Source organism: Nelumbo lutea, chromosome 2, assembly GCF_056320005.1.
Source record: "Nelumbo lutea isolate HS-2025 chromosome 2, American lotus-T2T, whole genome shotgun sequence".
In the NCBI taxonomy this organism is placed as follows: domain Eukaryota; kingdom Viridiplantae; phylum Streptophyta; class Magnoliopsida; order Proteales; family Nelumbonaceae; genus Nelumbo; species Nelumbo lutea.
This window is the reverse complement of record NC_142685.1, coordinates 29,297,625-29,319,671: the sequence shown is the minus strand read 5'-3', so window position 1 is coordinate 29,319,671 and position 22,047 is coordinate 29,297,625. Positions and strand designations below refer to the sequence as shown.

The 22,047-nt window shown below is 38.8% G+C and overlaps 2 protein-coding genes and 1 pseudogene across 4 annotated transcripts; 1 reads left to right on the top strand and 2 right to left on the bottom strand.

Moving 5' to 3' along the window:
- The first annotated feature begins 276 nt into the window (after positions 1-276).
- LOC148869502 (glycerol kinase-like) lies at positions 277-3,346 on the top strand. The gene is made up of 4 exons (XM_088973485.1): positions 277-745; positions 885-1,106; positions 1,275-2,268; positions 2,966-3,346. Exons 1-4 carry the CDS (start codon positions 576-578, stop codon positions 3,203-3,205), a joined length of 1,626 nt encoding a protein of 541 aa, XP_088829611.1. The 5' UTR covers positions 277-575; the 3' UTR covers positions 3,206-3,346.
- A 725-nt stretch (positions 3,347-4,071) lies between these two features.
- Positions 4,072-18,921, bottom strand: LOC148869501 (receptor-like protein 14; annotated as a pseudogene).
- Positions 17,853-21,038, bottom strand: LOC148869500 (mitogen-activated protein kinase kinase 10-like). 3 transcript variants are annotated; one of them, XR_016106872.1, is made up of 3 exons: positions 19,987-21,038; positions 18,738-19,893; positions 17,853-18,544 (listed from the first exon to the last, which is right to left on the bottom strand). XR_016106872.1 is itself a non-coding variant. In XM_088968308.1 (2 exons), exons 1-2 carry the CDS (start codon positions 20,975-20,977, stop codon positions 19,672-19,674), a joined length of 1,023 nt encoding a protein of 340 aa, XP_088824434.1. In that variant the 5' UTR covers positions 20,978-21,038; the 3' UTR covers positions 17,853-19,671. The 3 variants fall into 3 exon arrangements, 2 of the variants coding, with proteins under 2 accessions (XP_088824434.1, XP_088824435.1); XM_088968308.1 differs by having other exon boundaries at positions 17,853-19,703; XM_088968309.1 differs by lacking the exon at positions 17,853-18,544 and having other exon boundaries at positions 19,699-21,038.
- Between the last annotated feature and the right edge of the window lie 1,009 nt (positions 21,039-22,047).

The window sequence follows — 22,047 nt, the reverse complement described above, 5'->3', positions numbered from 1 at the left end:
TCATCGATGAATGCTAGGAGAAGGAGCAAATTTTTGAAGTCATTGATGAATGCTTAAAATATTTTTTAAGCACATGAGTATTGGCCCAAGGCCCAAACCCGACAATTTGCGGGCTGGGCCGGTCTAGAAAAGAGTCCAAATACTCAAATAAGCTTGCTTGGACCGGGAGGTCCTGGAGGGTCACACGGAAGCCATCCTCGAGCGAAAACATATCAAAAGTGTCCACGTGTCTAATAAGCTCGACATTAGAGATAGTGGGATCCGGTTGAGCAGACCAAGATCTCCGTAAACAACGTCATAAACGACTTCTCGGAGGGTCCGGTCGGAGATGTCGTTCACAATCTCCAACCAGTGCTTAGATTAGCTAATTAATTCAACGATATGTTTATTACTTTCGCATTAATTACGATTTGGAGCTTCTTTTGTTTTCTGTAATAAAATCCTTTTCCATTCAAATATGTAAAGGCTTTTCTCCCTGTTGACGTTCATTTGCTCTCACGTCAATTGTGGTCTGCTCTGTGTTTTTTTCCTCTGTTCCTTGGTGTTACTGTTTCATAGGCTTTTGAGGGGGGAAGATGAGTGGATCTAATTCGGTAAAAAATCCCAAAGAAATGGAGAAAGAGGAGGTTTTTATTGGGTCGGTTGATCAGGGAACGAGCAGCACGAGATTTATAATCTACGATCAGTCATGTAGGCCTGTCGCGTCTCATCAGATTGAGTTCACTCAGTTCTGCTGCGAAGATGGGTAATCATGCATGAATTTGTTTTTCTCTGTGAAGATCATTTTTTTTCGTTTTAATTTTTTTTTTTCTGGGATCGATCTTTTCTTCTAAAACTCTGATTTTGTATTCTTATTGATTCTGTTTTTGTTGTTGTTTGGCTAGTTGGGTAGAACACAATCCGATGGAGATTCTGCAGAGTGTCCGTCTTTGCATGGAGAAGGCCATTGATAAGGCGACAGTGGATGGCCATAATGTGGAAAAAGGATTGAAAGCGATCGGCCTCACGAATCAGAGAGAGACGACGCTTGTCTGGAGCAAGTCCTCTGGTTGCCCTCTTTATAACGCCATAGTCTGGTTGGACGTTCGGACCAGTTCAATCTGCAGGTTTACATTTCTTATTCCATTCTCTTCTTCTTTCCCATTCTCTGTTCCCAGTTTTGGCGGAAGCTTTCCGCGTGTTGTTAATTTGAGATTTTAAAGAAGGTCCATGTCTTCCATGTCTTATAATTTTCAATTAGAATCTGGGTTTTGTTATTTTGCGATTGTTTTCAGGAGATTGGAAGAAGAATTACCAGGGGGAAGAACCCATTTTGTAGAGACCTGTGGCTTGCCAATCAGCACTTACTTCAGCGCAGTTAAACTCCTATGGCTGTTGGAAAATGTCACCGCTGTCAAGCACGCTGTGAATACAGGGGATGCTCTGTTTGGAACGATCGACACATGGTTGATCTGGAATCTGACAGGAGGTTGCGATGGTGAAGACGGAAAACACAACAAGATGACTGGGTTGCATGTGACCGACGTCTCGAATGCATCTCGAACCATGCTCATGAACCTCAGAACTCTTGATTGGGATAAAGCCACACTGGATACCTTGGGAATACCCATTACTATCCTGCCCAAGATCATCAGTAATTCTGAAATCATCGGAAATATAGCCAGTGGATGGCCAATTTCTGGTGTTCCAATCGCCAGTAGCCTAGGAGACCAACAGGCAGCCATGCTGGGGCAGGCGTGCCGGAGAGGAGAGGCCAAGAGCACCTACGGCAGTGGTGCATTTATACTACTGAACACTGGTGAGAGCATCGTTAAGTCATCTCATGGGCTCCTCAGCACCATTGCTTACAAGCTAGGCCCCTCTGCTCGAACGTATTATGCTTTGGAAGGCTCGATAGCTACTGCTGGTGACGCAGTTCAGTGGCTGAGAGACGGCATTGAACTGATTGAGAGCACAGAAGAGGTTGAAGAGCTGGCAGGGAAGGTAGATAATTGTGGGGGGTGTTATTTTGTGCCGGCATTTAATGGGTTGTTTGCACCGTGGTGGAGAGAAGATGCTCGTGGGGTGTGCCTTGGGATCACAAGGTTTACAAGCAAGGCACACATTGCTCGAGCTGTGCTGGAGAGTGTGTGCTTCCAGGTAAACGATGTGTTGGATTCAATGCACAAGGATGTAGGAGATGAGGGTGAGTTCAAGAATGACAAGGGGGAGTTCTTGCTTAGAGTGGACGGTGGTGCAACAGTTAACAACCTCTTGATGCAGATTCAGGTGTGTGGATTCTACTAAGGCTCTGTTTGTTTTCAGTGTACATGCAAATCGATGTAAAGCTCCATCGTCTGTTCGCATTTGTCCGCGTTTGTTTTCAGTCAGTGTAGAACTCCACTCCGGATCCTTATTTTCACACATTTGTTTTCAGTGTAAATAAGGACCTCCCTCCCCATCGGTTGAGTTTTACATTGATTATCACACTTTAAAAAGGTTCGAACGGTTCATTAGTTTTAAACCCATTGGTGTTGAACTCCATTAATGTACTTTTACATTGATGAAGTTTACACCGTAAACAAACGCAGGCATGTCTTTGTTGAGTGGACTCTGTTTGTCTATTTCATAGATCTATTGATCAACTCTTTATCTGTTTTTTGTTTCTGTTCTGTTGCTTTCTTGTTTGAATTTCATCATGAAAGACGGTTACTGTTGTATCTTCAGCTACTAGGTGCCATTGATGAGGCCTGCTTTAGAGCTCTTGTGAATGATGGCATTAGAATTAGATTGAAACACCATTTCTTTCTGGGTCTGTGATGATTGAGTGTAGACAGGTCTCATTGGCGTGAGAAGCCCTTTGCCAAGTACAGATTACTAGATTGAACCACCATTTTGTCTCAAAGTTTTGCTTCCCTGGTTTTGAGTAAGAGATCTTCTGTAAATAGAATTGTTTCCATAATTTTGATATATTAATGATTTGCAGGCTGACTTATTGGGAAGCCCAGTGGTGAGACCAGCTGATGTAGAGACAACTGCACTTGGGGCAGCTTATGCTGCAGGAATAGCTGTGGGGTTATGGACAGAAGATGTCATTTTTGCAGAGAGAGCAGGAAAGCCCACAATTTTCAGTCCCAAATTAGACAAGGAACAAAGGATGAAGAAACTGGAATCTTGGTCCAAGGCTGTGTCAAGAGCTTTTGATTTGGCCGGCCTTTCCCATTAAACTCCTAGTACAGGGTCTTGTTTTTTTTTTTTTTATTATAATCGTTGCATTTTATTTGAATTATATTGTTATGTTGAACAATAAGAGTTCTTTGTGCTATGTATAGATTTTTGTCAATGAGATACAGTTCATGATTTTTTTTATTATTTAGTGAAAGATGAAGCACACTAGCACTCCATTTTTTGTTTATGTCCATAAATTAGTACAGTACTTGTCTAGCTTTTGCTTTACTATTGATCCCAATGTATTATTTCTGAGGTCTAGAGTGGGTGGATGTAGTGATGCAAATGTTTTCTTTTTGATGAACTGGGTAGACATATTTCAGGGAGATCTGGATGAACACAATAGATTAATTTATTACATCCATTTAGTATTCGTTGAATTGGTTTGTAGAAGGTTTGATAAGGTTGACGGGCTACTGAGTCTAAGTCATACTCATTCTGTATCTATCTATCCATCTATATACACTGACACCATAGATGTTAATCCTAGTTGATACTCCGAAAAAGATTTAAAAAAAAAAAAAACTAATAGTAATCAGAAGTCTTTAATTTGCACTTGAGAGTTGGTCAGGTATGTCCCATAAGCATTTGTTGAATACCGGTAATCAACCAGTTTGTGCACTGGAATTGTAATTGTTGAATTCAGAAATTTCATTGGTTTACATATTAGGTAGGATCCACAGGGATTTCTGAGCTTTCCATTAAGATCTTCCCTAGCAAAACTTGAAAATATTGTTCAGAGGTTTTCATGAAGCTGAGAAACAAGCAGTATGAAATATTTCATCATGAAACAAAAGACCTAAAGAGTCTGACTCAACTTAAACAAGAACTCTCCTGTTCATTCACATGCAGACACATAAATTGCTAGTTAATACGTTTAAGATGACACATCTTTCGCACAGTATGTGTGATAAATTCATAGAATGAATATATACCTTCATTAATGAGATGAAACCACATCCTTCGCCAGTAAGGATTGGTGTAGAGAAGAGCTGCTAATGCCAACAAGCACGTTTTGTATGAAGCTGCAAAACTTGCAGAGAAAGCAGTCAAATCAACTTCTTCACAACCTTTTCCCTTAACTCCATCTGGTAAAGATCGACCTTTGTTTTATAATACCAGTACATTGCTTCTGCAGTGGAGGTCCACAAAGAAAAGGATTGCCTTCATAGCTGCTTTCTTTCCTCAAATGTTGAAAACTGCGCTTCCATATCTGGTGTCCTACCAGATAAGTTGTTGTAAGCCACAGAGAAGACTGCTAAAGAGTGGAGCTCAATTAGTTGTGGAGGAATTTCTCCACTCAAATTATTGCAGGAAAGTCCAAACTCTCCAGGTGTCTTAATTTTGAGAAGGATTTAGGAATTGATCTTGTCAAGAAATTGTGTGATAAGTTGAGTGCAATTATTTCATGTAGGTCTCCAATTTCAGAAGGGATTTTGCCTGTCAAGTGGTTGCAAGATAAATCCAATACTGAAACCTGATTGAGAATTGAATCTGTGTAATAGACTAATAGCTGATCCTCCTCTTTGTTGTGAACTCCAAGTAGTCATCTACATGATCCTGAGAAAATCCATTTTGTACGCGCTCATAATATCCACCAAAAATATTATCTTCACGCACCAGTCACCACTGTATCTTGGGTAAAATGGATACTCCATATCATCTATCCTTTCAAACTAATGTTATTGAGGCATTGGGGTATTGACCCAACAAAGTTGTTGAGGGAAAGATCCATGAAAAGAGTCCTGTTTAATTGACACAATTGTTCTGGAATTGGACCACTAAAGTTATTTTCTTCCAACAAAAGAACTCGCAGTTCAGAGAGCTCTCCAATCCAACTAGGAATGCCACCAGAGTTGTTATATCTCAAGTCTAGTGACATTAAAGATGAGCTGTTGAGGAGCAATGATGGAAGTGATCCAGTGAATCGATTTCTCTGCAAATGCATGTAATTTAATTCTGGAGAAGATGGTATAGAGCATGAAAATTGGTTTCCAGAAAGGTCCAAAAACTGAATACTTGAAAATCCAATTGGGAATTGGCCATCTAAAAGATTCCCTCTCATGACAAGCGTATACAAAGAAGTAAAGTTGAGAAACCAGCTAGGAATCTTGCCTGATATTTGGTTGTTGCTCATGTCCGATATGTTTAGTTGGGTGCATTTAGATAACCCATCTAAGATATTCCCTGAAAACTGATTGTTGTCCACAGCCAAAAATAACAATGAAGTTAGGTTAAAATACATTGGAAATATTTGGCCATGCAAACTATTGTTTGATAGGCTCAAGATTCCCAAGTTGATGCATCCCTTGGCTAAGTGCTCTGGTATTTCTCCGGAGAAGTTATTATAAGAAAGATCTAAAGCCCACAATCCGCTCATGTCACCAATTGAGGAAGGAATCTCACCATGCATTAAATGCATTTCTTGATAGATTTAAATACCCTAGATTTGGAAGTATTCCACCAATATTGTCTTGAAGCTTTCCTTGAATGTAGTTGTCCGAGATGTCTATGTGAGTTGCATTCACCAAAGTATTAATGGATGGTAGGTGAAACTGGTCTGTTGATATTAGCACTTCCAATAGTGAATTGTTTTGGAAAAACACCACTGAGATTGTTTAGCTTGCAGTTGTTTAATGAGAGTTCAGATCTGCGCCCCTCGACGGGGTGCCCCACAATGTCCCACAATGCATCCCCATCTTGTATTGGGAACATCTCCCGATGATGACACCATTAGATCTGGTATTATCATGAGGAGATGTTCTCAATACATGGCGAGAATGCACTGTGGGACATTGTGGCCGCCCCACAGTGAACTCGTTTAATGAGAGCTTCTTCAATTTAAAACGTGGAACCCAATATGGATATTCTTCAGCGAGGTTCTTCAATTTTCCCTGAGAATTGATTGTAAGTGAGATCTATCATCCAAAGAGATGTCAAATTGTTGAAACATGGAGGCAGAGTTCCTTCAAGGCCATTCCTACTAAGGTCCAAGATTTCGAGGTTCTTCAATTTACAAAAGTCTGAAAAAGTGAATAGAGTCTATAAGCGGCTCCATCTTTATTTAAACTAAGGTCATTTCCAATCATGGGTTTACTAAAACTTACCAGTTTGTGTTTTATTAAAACACCCCTAAGTTTGTAAGTAAATCCTATAGTTTGCAATTGATTTACTTAATCGATCTTTCCATAGATGATAGTGGAAAATGACAGTTTTGACTTTAGTGTCCATTTGAAAAAAATTAATCAAAAGAAAAGAAAATTGAAAAATACAACTTTTACCCCTAATAAGATAGACAACCAATATATTGGACTCTATTTGCTCTTTTTTTTTTTACAAAGAAGTGTTAGGGGTACTTTTAGAATAAAAATCATGAGCCCATGCCCTTGAACACTCTCCACTCAGTTTAGGCAATCATGTTACTATTTTCAAATGGCAAAACAGATACTTCTTAATGAAAGGTCTATTAAGCAAATAGGTTGCAAACTATAGGGAGTGTTTTAATAAATTGAAAAACAATAAGATAAGTTTAAGTAAGTCCGTGAAACTAGAGGGTTGTTTTAGTAAATAACCCTTCAAACTATTCTATTAGGCTCAATTTGGGAAAAGTACCGCAAATACATGGTTTAGAAATACTGTATATATTTGTATTTGTACTCTTCCCCAAACTAAGCCTATTGGATTGATTTTTGCTTTTGAAAATGTTAAGGTTAAAACCTAAATATTTCGTGGTTTGGATTATTACAGTTGTTTATAGATTATATAATATTGCTTAAGTCAATTTATGAAAAGTTGTATGCTTAAATCTTTTTTACCTTTGGGCTGTGTTTGATTTGAAGGAAAAAATAGAGAAAGAAAGATAAAATGTATAGATTTCCCCACCTTTCCTTAACTTTTTCCTTCAAAACAAACACTTTAATAAAATGAACTAAAAATTACTTTGAAGTTGCATGTTATGAACAAAATGAATTGAAATAATTTCTATGAAACTTGAGACTATGACTCTTGTGTATATATATTTTGAATCCGTTTCCAATCCAATTATAATGAAATTGAATTTGGATTATCCTTAATTGGATCAAAAAGGTACTATTTGCACAGAAACTATATATGGTCAGTTACATGAATCCTGTTTCACCATTTCGTTATATTCAATGCTATATCCATCATCAAACTATGGGTGCTTTAGGCAAAGGAAAGGAAAGGTAGGTCCCTTCCTTTCCCTACTTTTTCCTTCAAACCAAACATTTTAATAAAATGAACAAAAATTACTTTGAAGTTGAATGTTATGAATAAAATGAATTGAAACAGTTACCTGACCGATTCTTGGGTCAACTGGTCCGATCATCCAGTTTGGTCCGGTTTTCAAAACCATGATCTAGAGACCAAACCGGTCAGGGGTCCGGTTATCAGGTCTAATGGTCCGACTGTTTAAACCAAATGGCGGCTCATTCTGATAAAAAAATTAAAACCGGTCAAAACCATTCGAATGATTAATCACTCGGATCAGCGATTTACTGACCAAAATCAACGGTTTTTATGAAAAATCCAATTTTGGGAAAAACCGGAACCCAACCGTCCGATCCGATCCGGTTTTCAAAACCATAATTGCAATCTCTATTTTTATTAAAAAAAAACTTATATAATGACTATGATACTACCAATCCATATCAAGTACAGTTCCAACCCAAAAGATTTTATGATGACATACATCTTCGTCATCCTAGTATGACACCCACCATCTGCCATTCAATTCTTACTTGACTATCCCTGCATATCGATCTTGAATTCATATGTATTATTTTCTTTTTAATTCTTGAAGACTTGGAACCGTTGAGTAGACTAAAAAAGTTGGAGGTCCTCGACCGAAGTGGGAATTATATACTTCAATAACACCATTTTGCGTCTTTGGGTGCCCTAAAATTCATCAAGAATCTGTCTCTTAGTAGAAACTATTTGGAAGGAAACATTCCAATTCAAGGTATATTCAGATGCTATATGTTCTTTTTAACTCAACCATAAATTGCATAAAGTTGGATTCTCTATTTATTGATTATGTTTTCTTTATTTTTGCTCTCAAATTTGATGAATAATTTGTAGAGTTAGCTAGCCTTGATTTGAGTCAGAATGGATCCAGTGTCATTACTACAATGCAACGTATGTAAGCTTCATTGACAAGTGTATCAGAAAACCAACTTGGGTTTATGCCGGGAAAATCAATCATGAAATCTAAGGTTGCAACTTGAGCCGGGGTTGGCCTGAACTTAACCCTAATTCAACCCAAAAAAAATTGGGTTGATATATATATATATATATTCTTATATGTAATATATAACATACATTGATTTGTTTAGATGCATGATATTTGTATAGCCCCCACCACATATCCATCTCTATTTAAGCTGGCCATAATATTTTTGAATAATTAAGATCAGTTAGCTAGCCCAATTGCCTATATATACTTAGTTGATTATGAACCAACATTAACATTTTAAAGCTTAATTTATAGCTTGAAGCCTTGAACTATATTTTGGTGGAAATCTTACACCATCTCTAAAAAAGATTTATCTTCATCAAATGCTTTCTTAACCAAAGGCGGCCTTTTAATTTGTTACGTCCCCCTAATACTGGATTTTTCAATGGGGTCTTTTGTTTAAACAAAGATGGAATAGGAGTGATCATAAGAGATTCGAATGGAGAATTAATAGAAGCTTTGGGTGAATTCCCCTTTAGAGGCAGAAGCTATGGCCTTCTCGCTGTCCTGCATGGTCTTCAATTGGCCTCACAACTCCAACTCCATAAAGACATATTGTATTGGACTAAACTAGACCTAATGATTATTAGTTCCATTGGCATAAGATAATCTAGGCCTAATAGTTCATTTGTAATGGATTGGATTGAACCAATGTACGGGTGTCAATATCGGATTGGATTGGGGAGACCTGATCCATCTATATTGGACTTATACGGGACCAGATCGGATTGGACCAATACCAATATCCTGTCCATTGATAGCCCTACTCATGACACCTAGCACCCTACAGAACTTTATTGGGGGAGAAACACCCCCTGCCGTTTGGGATTTCAACACTTTCCCTCAATCTGTTATCTGTTTTAAAGGTTAATACGCATTCCCCAGGTGCTCATTTGTATAAAAGTTGTCAAAACATGTAGCTATTATGAAAAATTATAAAAATTGCATGTATTTCAGCAAAATATATATCAGAAATTGCAAAGAAATAAACATAAGAAGATTTTTTTATTGCCAAAAAATAAGAAGATTCAGAAAAAAATAACTAAAAAATTCTTAAAACCATATATTTTATATAGAAATTTTAGAAAAAATACAAAAAATCATATATTTTCGAGAACAAATTGTAGAAATTACATAAAAATCGTAAATTTTAGAAAAAAACAAAAAAATTAAAAGTATTGCACATAATTTATAAAAATACTCTATGAATTTCAGGAAAAAAATAAAATTTCATAAAAACCCCAAATGCACAAAAAAGTAAGAAAATATCATAAAAATCAGAAACCACAAAAATTCATAGAAACAGAATTCTATACAAAAAATGTATAAAAAAACATACAAATTCGTAAAATCCCCAAAAGTCATGTCTCAAAAACAAAAGAAATCAGAAATTATAAAAAAAACAAATTGTAAAAAAAAATAAAAAATGATATTAGAAAATGTAGGAAATCATAATTACATATTAAAAAAATATTGGTTGTTCATGACGCATATGAGGTATGATGAGTACAAATTATTAGTTTATTCTCTATTCTCTATATAGAAAGAATAATATAGCAAATATTATTCAACACAAATATTTTATTCATAGATTTAGGTTGTGTTTGGTTGCAAACAAACATCGTATTGTTATGCCTATAATACATATTGACACAACCCTTTTAGTTTACCTTATTTGCAACCAAACACAACCCTTGCAAATAGTATTATAGGCATAACACCTTGTGCTCCAGAGCGCAAGTATCGTCACATTATTGACACAACCCTTGCCCTGATTCTAATGCGTCCATGTCATTCTCTTTCTGGGGCTATGCTGTTGACACCGTTGTTTATCTCATCAACAGACTCCCCACTCCTATTTTGGGTAATTCCTCTCCTGATGAAGCACTTTTTCACACACCCCCTTACTAAAATTTTCTTAAAACTTTCGGGTGTGCATGTTGCCCCTTTCTGCAATCATACAACTCTCACAAGTTTGACTATCACTCTATTCAACATATTTTTCTTGGCTACAATCTCATCACAAAGGATATTTGTGCTACAATCCTCTCTCTAAGCGAATCATCATCACTTAGGATGTAGTCTTCAATGAGAGCACCTTCCTCTTTGCATTGAGTCCATCCTCTTCTCCTCCTTCCACTAACCCAGGTACAACCATCATTGCTCCTCCACCTCTTACTTTTCCTTCTTCGGCTCCTCCTTCAGAGTCACCATTAGCTACACCACCTTCATCAAACACTATTTCTACCCCCTCCATCAAGTCCATATCTTCTCTCCCTTTGCGTTTTTGTTCTATTGACTCCACCGTGCATGCTACTCGCCCTGTTTAGAAGTCTATGCACCACCCTCTTCCTCATGCTTTACTCTCACTCTCCTCTGCACCATCTAAACCCATGAGCTACTCCCAATCCATTCAACACCAAGAATGGTGGACAGCTATAAGTGATGAATTTGATGCACTAATGCATAATGGTACATGGGTCCTAGTTCTCCCCTCCCCTCATATGAACATTATTGGTTGCAAATGGGTATATAGTTTGAAATATAATGCCGATAGTTCTCTTCAAAGGTACAAAATCAGACTTGCTGCACAAGGATACTCCCAACGGGAGGGGATCGATGTTGGTGACACTTAGCTTTCAGCCCTACAGTAAAACCTGCTACCATTCGCATGGTTCTTAGTATTCAACTTGCAAATAACTAGCCAATTCAACAATTTGACATTAACAATGCATTCTTATATGGGGATTTCGGTGAAGAAGTGTATATGAAACAACCTCAAGGGTTCATTAGCCCTCAATATCCATCACATGTGTATAAACTAAAGAAAGCACTCCATGGGCTCAAACAGGCCCCTCGTGCCTGCTTCCATAAACTAGGATCCACCCTAGTAGACTTTGGTTTTGTTCCCTCCAATGCTGACTCATCTTTCTTTATTTATAATCAATATGGTGTTAAAATTATTGTTGTGGTTTATGTTGATGATTTATTAGTTACTGCCAGCACTTATGAAGCTCTCTCTCAGTTTGTTCACTCTCTAGTTGATATTTTTACCTTCAAAGATCTTGATTCACTGCACTTTTTCTTAGGCATAAGAAACCAACACTGCTACTGGTATATGCCTCTCCCAAAAGAAACATCTACTCGATTTTCTACTGAAGTGCAAAATGATGGCGTTAAACCAATCTCAACTCCAGCTCCATCCAACTTTACTTTCTCTAAGGTTGATGGCACACCACTGGCTGATCCATCTAAGTATTGAAGTTTTGTTTGAGCACTACAGTATGCCACTCTCACCAGGTTGGACATCTTGTTTACTATCAATAAAGCTTGTCAGTTCCAACAAAACCCCACTAATGTCCATTGGAGCTTCGTCAAATGCATCCTCCGCTACCTCAAAGGCTTTATTGACCATGTTCTACACTTCAGCACCGCATCACCCACTTCTCTTGTTGGTTTTTGTGACTGATAGGGCTGGCTGCCTTGATGACCGGTGCTCCACAGGCGACTATGCAGTGTATCTTGGAGCGAACCTTGCCTCATGGCGAGCTCACAAGCAAGTTACCGTTGCTCAGTCTAGAACATAAACTAAGTTCCGTGCTCTTGCTGAAGTCACTGCTGAAATCATGTGATTGCAGTCCCTTGTCTTGGACTTAGGCATCTCTCTCTCTCTTCTCCTCCTGGCGTCTGGTGCAACAACATCAGCGCTACTTATCTTGCCGCCAACCCAATCTATCATGTTCGCACAAAGCATGTTGAGGTTGATTTTCACTTTATTCGAGATCAGATTGCTTGTGGATTTACTTTGCATCAAACACATTAGTTCATCTGATCAAATCACTGATGTCTTCACCAAGGGTTTAACTTCTTCTCGGTTTCATCTTCTTCAATCCAAACTTAATGTGTCTTCACACCCATTAAGATTGAGGGGGTGTATCAGCGAGATAACTTAAAATCCTACAAGGACTCTAATATAGCAGTCGAGTGTTTATCTTATTGATAGTTTCCTAGTTACATTAGTAGTTTATCCTCTAGTTATTTTAGGATTTTATTTCCCATTTGGACTTTTATCTGATTTATCTGATGTATATATTGTCAATGCATATTATATATTTTTGTATGTATATTATATTATCTATATATTATAAATGAATATATATTTATGATTTATAATGTAATATTTTATATGCATTTTTTATTTTTATTATAAATTTTTTTATAATATATTTTATAAAAATAAAAAACCAAAAAATCGACAACAAACTAAACCGATGAATCGATAAATCAGTTGACCAATCGGCTTTGGTTCAATTTTAGTTTTAATTACCAGTTTTTCAAAAATCAGTGCTATCCATTCGATTTAAAATTTAGGCGTGGGCACCCCTAATCATGATACCCTCACATAGCACATTAGCTCCTTTTAACTCAAGTCCCACGTCTGCTCTGTGTCAACTAGGGGCATGGTCATGGTCATGGTAAGAGCAAGCGCTTACGAAATAACACTTAGCCCCAAACAGGGGCTAATTTGAGATCAAAACAACAATATAAATACTTTTTGGTGTAGTGGGCGAGTTCTTTTTTCATCTTCTTTCACTAAGTTTCTGATTTACCCTTTACGTATGATCATGTCACTCCCATCCCCCCGAATAGAGGATTTGATTATGAGGTTCAAAAATAGAAGACTCCACCCGGGTGAAAATGAACCGGTTAAAGCTAAGATTGAAGATGTGGAGAATCCAGCGGACTGGAATCAATGCTTTTATCTTTCGGGTCTTAACTGATAAAACAGTTTGCCTACTCGGCTTTCAAGAAGTTGTATTGAAGGCCTAGAATATCAAAGCAGCAATGTCTTGTCGAAAAGGTCTCTTTGCTGGCTTCACATCTTAATATTGATCAATTTGGTTAGAAGGGAATGCGTAGTCGGTAATATCACTCCTGTCAGACTCCTCGTTGGGCATTTGCATACTGTGATAGCAAATTGCAGGATGCTACTGCATTGTTTCCGTGACATGGTTATCTCCTTCATTCCACGAAAGTGAAATGGAGTTGCTCACTTGCTTGTAACCTCTATGCTACATGGTCAATTGCCCTCTAATGTATTACTCCTGTTTTGTTGGAAAATTCAATAATGAATTGACGCCTAATGGAGTATGGGCGCTTCAATTAAACATGCAACCAATATTAGTGAATGCATGTAATTTGTTGGAGGAATGGAAGTGTGGTGGTAAAAATCAAAAGAGAAAATGAATATAGAATTACGAGAATAAGAAAAGAAGATGAAAAACCAATTTATGGTTCTGGGTTTTACTTTTGTCTTTGCTGCTTCTTCTCTGTTACAAAATGTTTCAAATTACAAGATATAAAAATGAGTTTTACTTTTACCGTCTATAACTTTTGGCACCAAATCCCAAGGCAACCCACTTAATATAAAAGACAATATATAAAGGAAAATTACAAAATTACTACTTTACTTTTCAACACCTACTCTTAATTTATAATTTTTATTAGAGATCTAAAATGCAAAAATTTTTCAGAAGCTAGGGGCTTGGTGAAGATATCAACATGTTGATTTTCAATCTTGATGAACTTCAACATTTCAATCTCTCCTTTCTTAGTTGAATCTTTAATGAAGTGTTGTCTCAACTCAATATGTTGTATTCCTCCATGAAAAACTGGATTTTTTGTTATTACAATAGTTGAGTGTTGTCATAGTAGATTGTAATTGGGCTATTTTGCACAAATTGAATGTCTTCTAAAAGTCTTCTAAGCCAAATTGCTTCGCAAGATGCACTAGTGGCTAAAATGTATTCTACTTCAGTTGAAGAAAGTGTCACAATATTTTGCTTCTTGGATGACTAAGAGATCATTTTACTTCCCAGAGAAAAAACGTATCCAATTGTTCTTTTTTGATCATCTATGGAACCAGCCCAATTATTATTTAAAAATCCAACTAACTTGCATTCATTTTCACTTTCATATTTCAGCTCAAAGTTTTTAGTTCCTTTCACATATTTAAGTATTCTCTTTGCTGCCTCAAAATGAATTTTACTTGGCTTGTTCATGTATCTTGAAATAATATTCATAGCAAAAATAATATCTGGCCTTGTGTTGGTGAGAAAAATCAAAAAACTAACAAGGCTTTTATAGATTGATGCATCTACCAATTCTATTACATCCTCCTTTGACAACTTTTCATTGATAGCCATAGGAATAGCTAGGGGTTTACAAGTTGACATATGAAACATTTTTAACAAATCAACTTACTTCTCCTGGGATATAAAATTTCACTTTTTCTTTGTTTCACTTGAATCCCAATAAAGTATCTCAATAACTCCAAATCAATCATCTCATATTCCTTGATAATTGCTAATTTAAATTCATTCAACAATTTTGAACTGTTACTTGTATAAATCAAATCATCAACATAAAGACAAACAAGAACAAAATCGTGCATACATTCCTTCTTGACATATTTGGACTTTTTCTGAATCCATTCTTATAGAAGTATTTATCAATCTTGCTATTCTATGCCTGAGGTGCTTGCTTCTATACAAACCTTTTTGAAGCTTGTAAACCTTGTCCTCTTTTCCTTTTATCACATATCCTTATTGTTGTTTAACATAAACTTCTTCTAAATCTCTATTTAGAAAGGTTGATTTCACATCAAATTGAAACACTTGCAATTTTAATTGAATATCAAGTGCAAGAATAATTCTAATTGTTCCATTCTTGCAACTAGTGCAAAAGTTTCAAGGAAATCTACCCCCAATTGTCAGGCATAGGCTTTAGCCACTAGTCTTACTTTGTGCTTTTGGATTGAGCTATCTTCATTGAACTTTGTTTTGTGAACGCATTTTGATCAGTTCAATTATTTCTTTTTCTTTGGCCAATTCACATATCTTGTTCTTCTCTGTCATTTCAATTTATTCATTTATAACTTTCCCCTAACTCAGTTTTGGATTCTAATTCAACTAACTTTAGATATCTGAAACAAACCATCAAGAAAAATAACGGATATGCATAGGGGTGTCAATTTTACTTGATTTGGTCCAATCCGATCTAGTCCAATGTGAGCCCATTACAAATTGACCTAGTCCAATACAATCCAATGAATATTTTGGACCATTTTGGACCAATCTAATTTAGTGTCTGGACAATCTTCCATCAACGGACCAGATATTGGATTCAGTCCAACCCAATCCAATTTAAATTCATTATAGATGGACTAGGTCCAATCCAACCCAATAAATACTTTGGACCATTAAGTCTCGACTAGTCCAATTCAATACGTCTTATTGGTCCATCCAATTTGGATGGAGTAACTCTCAAAACCAGTACATTGACACCCCTAGATATGCAAAAGAGATCTTGCTACATAGGTCGTTCATTTTTCATATAAAACTCCATTCAAACCTTCTCCTTTTCTACTTAAAAGAACATTTTATATTTTGCACAAAGTGACTGCTTTTAGACTTGAACCACGTCATATGTGTTGTTGGGAAATGGGGTCTCCGAAAAATTGGAGAAAAAGCTATGAGGCACATCTGAAGATATTGTCTTTAGAATGTTATTTGTGCTCACTCAGTTTTATTGAGTTTATCCACAACGAGTAAAGTTCAAGAGTCTTCGAATTCAGAGAAAGACACAATGTTTGAAATTGTGACTGTTTAAAAGGTAGTTAACAGTTAATGATTGTTAAATTTGATTTGTGCCTCTTGATCACACCCGATCAAATCATGGCCGTTGATCACATCAACGATTAGCATCATACCAAAAGGCCAAAATGCACCACATTATGCCACACACATATATGCACATGCATTGCATAGTAGTAAGCTTCCATACTATTCTCTTCTATTTCTAAGAAGTGTAAATCAACTCTTATTAAAAAATTCAAAACAAAACTTGTAATTTTCCAATATGGGACAAGTTAAAACTGGTTTTAATATGAGAAAAGCTATATTTTGTGTGCAATTGTGTTTTATCATGTAATTAACCAATGAACCCTGATGAAGGAAGATTTGGCCCGACCTCACAATTATGCGACACGTGGCAAAAACAACAGTTCGGCACAAAAGCAAGCCTAAGGCACGAACACCAAGGGGAGACACCAGCGGACCGAACTCCCTACTGGGGGCCCGAACTCACCCTTGGCCCCAAACCAGGAAGTAATCCGAATTGTTCTACCTTGTAACAGTTCGGGATACACTTCACCGAACTGGCCAACCTTGTAACAGTTCAGGATACACTTCACCGAGCTGGCCAACCTTGTAACAGTTCGGGGTACACCTCACCGAACTAGCCAACCTTGTAACAGTTCGGGGTACACCTCGCCGAACTAGCCCTCCCTATACATACCTCCGAACTCAAGACTTCGCTTCACTCACCACTCCGCGTCACCTTCCGAGCACTAAAACCAAACAAATCGTACCATACCTGACACTGAGGAAGTCCGTACCCGAGGGCGCCGCACCAGACTGACTTGGGATCTGACGCTTGATGGCCGCACTCTAAACGACCACCTACCACCGCCACCCGACACCGCCATCTCCAGTTAAAGAGACGGTTAGGCAGTGACGGTTCTGTCCCAGCAGAAAGGACGACAGCCGAATTGACACGCAAGGGTAATCATAGCCGACCTGACAAGGACCTCGGAGCGAGTGCGCGAAGTGATTATAAGAACCTTCCTACCCCCAACAAACAAGGTATGTGAACTTTGCACTATCTGGTCTTCAATTTGCCTTTGAGAGATTACTGACTTGAACTTCGGAATTATCACACCGGATTCCTCCCGGAGTTCTCTCATCTTCCCCGTTTCAGGCCCCCTAACGCTCCAGCTCAGAGGCGAGTTCGTTGACAGATAAGACCGGCTGGATTGCGCTCCATCAAACCCCATTAGATTTAATCCCTAATGAATTTAAAATCCAATACCCAATACTGGCCTATTAGTTCGTTATATACAGCCCTATAGTTTTGTCTCCAGCCCATCTAGTCCACATTCCCACATTTGACCGCCCATGAAATGTGAACACGCCAGTGTTTTAAACCAAACACCTGTGATGTTTTCTCTTTCAAATACCTGCTTCTTAGCATTTTATTGAGGGGTATCCGGATTGCCAAACGCAATCTCATACTGGATGGTCTAACCAATTTTTTTTTTGACAGCCCGAGTATTAATGGCCCTGCTCCTTTTCTAACTAACCACAAATTGAATAAAATAGGGAAAAGATGGAGAAATTAAGAAAAGATGCCATCATTGCCAAACAAGAATTTGGACGTAATATTAGCATTTCCACTACTAATAAATTAATTAGAAATGTGATTGCATGAGTTCGCCAGAACTCTTGCCCCTTCCATGAAACCGTCCAGTTGATAGTTGATACACGTCAAATGTCTGAAACTTGATCCTTATACTATTTAAAATTGAGGGTGGTAGAGACAAATAATCATTTTTAACAGGTTGCACAGCTAATGTATATATCATAGTTCATATGTAGGGTGCTCATATCTGTAATCTGTTTCATGGTCAGCACCACCATTGCCTCTGCATTTTTACCAGGTTGCAGCAGCTTTGTCATTGCTTTACACCATGAAACAATTAATGCCTCACATTCTCTCTGCCATGTATATATCATATGGGTGGGTTCGCATCCGCCCCCCAAAAACGTCCTATGCGCTGTGAGCGCGCCGCGTGTCTTCCCACTGAAACCCGCCGGAGGTTGTTCCCTTTGAGTTCTGCCGGTCGTTGCTGACGATCACTCCGGCAGATTTACTTACCGGAAGTAAGTTTTTTTCATTTTTTATGTTTTTTTTTCTCATTTTTGTCGGAGTGAGAACCCCCTTCCAGTTCCGCCGGTCGACGCCAACAAGTCAGAACCGCTGCAACATCTGCAACTCTGTCTCTTCCATTGACCAAAACGAAAAATCTACCTATGTTGGTAAAATCTCCCAGACTTCAGTTGTAAACCAAACCTAAACCAGCCAACAAATTCAAGATGTGGCTTCTAGAAAGCGAAACGGAACCCATACCCTCAGTCCCTCAGAGGAATAACAAATTTTCATGTTTAGCAGCAGAACCATTTCCTTCAAAAATAAAAAATAAAAAATAACAAAGGGGAAAAACTGAAGAACAGTCGCCAAAAAAATATAATAAATAAATGGATAAAACCAAGGGTTCCATTTAATGCAACTGTGATGAATGAAAAATAAATAGCAGACAACAAAGAATACAGAATCACCAAAAAGAAACCATTTTGTAGACAGTCAATGCAGTTACCTGCAACTGTGACCGGAGAATTATCATCTTTTGATTTAACCTGATTATTGCCCTTGGAAATCAAGCTCTCCTGCACCCTCTGACAGAGAAAGGAAGCCATTTGGACGATTCTAACAGCAACATCCAATTCTGTTGAATATTCTTCTGTTCCAGAGGATATAATCCCCAACTTTCCGTCCTCCATGATCGATGGAGAAGTTCGATGAAAACCCGAAAGAGAAGCAGCGTTTTCTGAGAAACCCACCTTGCTGGAAGAGGCGGCTAGGCAGCATTTACTACTGGATAATTGCAGAACGCCTACATGCTTGGATGTGAGATTCTTTCTTCTCACTACCAAATTATGTGGGAGTTGTGTTGCGTGCCTTGCACAGAATAACGGCATCAAAGACTCCCCTTTCAATCAATTTAAACTATCTTCGCCTACTCGAAAGAAAAATCTATTTTTTTTTTCAAATAACAAATTGGTTGTTTTTGATTGATTATGTGGGTTTTGAAGCAAGGCAAAATGGGTTCATGAAAACTGAGAAAATGGATATATAACAAGGGACCTGTAACAAGGCGTTTGAGTGGACATCTTCTTCGTCGTTTCTCGCTGTTAAAAATGCTTTGCTTTCGAAACGGTCGTCGGCGTCGACCGGCGGAATTCAAAGGGGTGCAATCTCCGGCGGATTTCAGTTCTGAGAGCAGAAGGTGGAAGGTTGAAGTGAGCGCGTCGACCGGCGGAGCTCAAAGGGTTGAAGTGTTCTGAAATGAGAAGGATGACCTTTTGGGCGAGAGGACACACGGTTAGCTCCGCAAGAGTCCCTCTAATCCGCGTGTGGGAGGACACGCGGCGCACTCACAGCGCGTGGGACGTTTTTGGGGGGCAAAGTTGTGGGGGGCGGATGCGAACCCCCCATATGAATATACATCATTTCTTCTTCCCACAGTCCCATCAGGTAACCAGTCTATCAGATTCATGGAGACCTTCATAGAAGAAATTGATGCACTCAATCAATTTACATCAGAAATAAGAGCCATTTCCCTTTTTTCTTCTTTTTTCCTGTTTTATTTTTATGATTTTTCACCCTTTTTTTTCTGTTGTAGTTCAATTTGTAGAAAGAGAATTGAAAAGATCTCCAGATGTCTAAATTGACGACCTGACCTACCCAAGGAACTGCCCAAAAAATGCAAAAAAGATTGTGAAAAAGAAAGAACGATAAAATAAAGGAAAATTATAACTCGTCTCAATCAGGAAAACCAACCAGACCTCCTGCGGAAGTGCAACGCTTGGTCACAAAAGGGTGACTCAGGAGCTCCGAGACCGTCCCTCTGTTTCTCCAATCCTTCTCCAGACATCGCTGGATGAAGCTCTCAAAGTCCGGCGACGCCGTCTCCACCAACTTGGGTGGCTCACCGAAGCATATGGCACACATGAGTGTAGCCCAATCAGGTTTCTGTCCCGGAGCAATCAAGGGGAAATGACCCATATAGCACTCCAGCATTGTCACTCCAAGAGCCCAAACATCTCCGGCAAACCCATCGTCGTTCGGCCCTCCGTTCCACTTTTCAGAATCGAACCTCTCGGGACTCATATAAGCGCTCGTCCCTACGTAGGAATCGCTTGCTTCAAGGGAACCCGCCACCACCTGGCTCACCCCAAAATCAGCAATCTTGACCTCTCCTTTGCTATTGATAAGCAAATTCGATGGCTTAATATCTCTGTGAACAATCTTCATTCCATGCAGATACTTGAGTCCTTCCAGGATCCGTCTGGCCACATCGGAGATAACACTCTCCGGGAGCCTCCGGCGGAGCCTCAGTACATCATGCAACGACCCACCTTCCATGTACTCCATCACAAAGCATAATTCACCGCTGTCTGCATCCGTCCCACTATCAAACACTCCATGACACCTCACAACAAACTGCGAATCAACCCGCTTGAGGATCTCTGCCTCGCGACCAGCCTGGTGCCAAATTCCAATTGCATCATGGTCGAACCTCAGCACCTTTAACGCATAAATGGAAGAGCTCCGACGTTGTCGAACCTTATAAACAGTCCCACCATTGCCGTGGCCAAGCACGGCCAGCTTCTCGAGCTCCGCGAGGCCCTTAATGTCGGGAGAATCCGGCCTTATCGAAGATGACAGCAGTGATGATGGCGACTGAACCCGATAACAAAAATACGGCGATGGATTTTGGGGAGGTAAGGGAAGCCTGAGTGCTTGCTGGCGTCTTCTTTCTCTTACCAATGTCATTTAGTTCAACTCTTTCTTTTTCTCTCTCTCGCTTCACACTCGCTGTCGCTGTTCCAATTTCACAAACAGGTTGATATAAAAAGGGCCCTCACGTGACATGTGGCAGTATGGGGTAGGTGGATTTCGGAAAAGTGGGGCCGGTGCGCATCTTGTGGAGTTGGGCTTTATTGTCTCACCACTCACCACGTTTATCTTTTATTCATGCCAAACACGCTCGCGATTTAAGGGGGGCCACCACCTACTCTAATCTCGACCGTTCAATTTTTTCGGAGTTCATAGGAACGTTTCAAAATTCAAATCTTTGGTTTGGTTTTTGTAAGGATTTTGTAAGGATTTTTTTAAGCACGTTTTAAATGGGAAAAACGCTGCCGAGTCGCGGCAGAAATTCCTGACCGGTCAGTGCACCAGGGGTCATCATGGGCCGGGCCGGGCTTTGCACTTGTGATAAGGGCTATAGCTTAGGCCCAGGCCTGGCCCGTCCTGGGGTTTCGGGCCTAAATTATAATTCTTAGCTCAAGCCTATATGGCCCGGGCCAGGCCGGGCCAGAATCCGGGCCAACGTCACTCATATGTAAAACATTATATATCTACGTATTAAATGATATAACATGCATATAAACTTATTTTATACATTACATAATATAAAATATTACATATAATAAAAATTATATATATCAATGTTATAATATTTATATATATAATATATAATATAATGTAAAATAGCATATATACATACATTATACACAAAATGTGCAAGTTTAAGTATATGTAGGCCGGACCGGGCTTGAAGTATTAAGCCCAAGCCCGACTCTAAAATTTGCAGGCCTGAACACAAAACCCAGGCCCAAGCCTAGAATTTCTGGGCCGGGCTGAAATGATCACCCCTACAGTGCACCACGTTGCCATGTGGCCCAACTAAAGTAAACCTTTTTATATGTTTTTTATTTAGAAAAATCTATGATATGAAAAAGATATGGTATACGTGGTTTTTAAAACTGAATCAGTGATCGAACTAGTCAGGGGTCCAGTTACCGGTTCGAACGGTCTGACCGTTTGACCCAAACGACCGG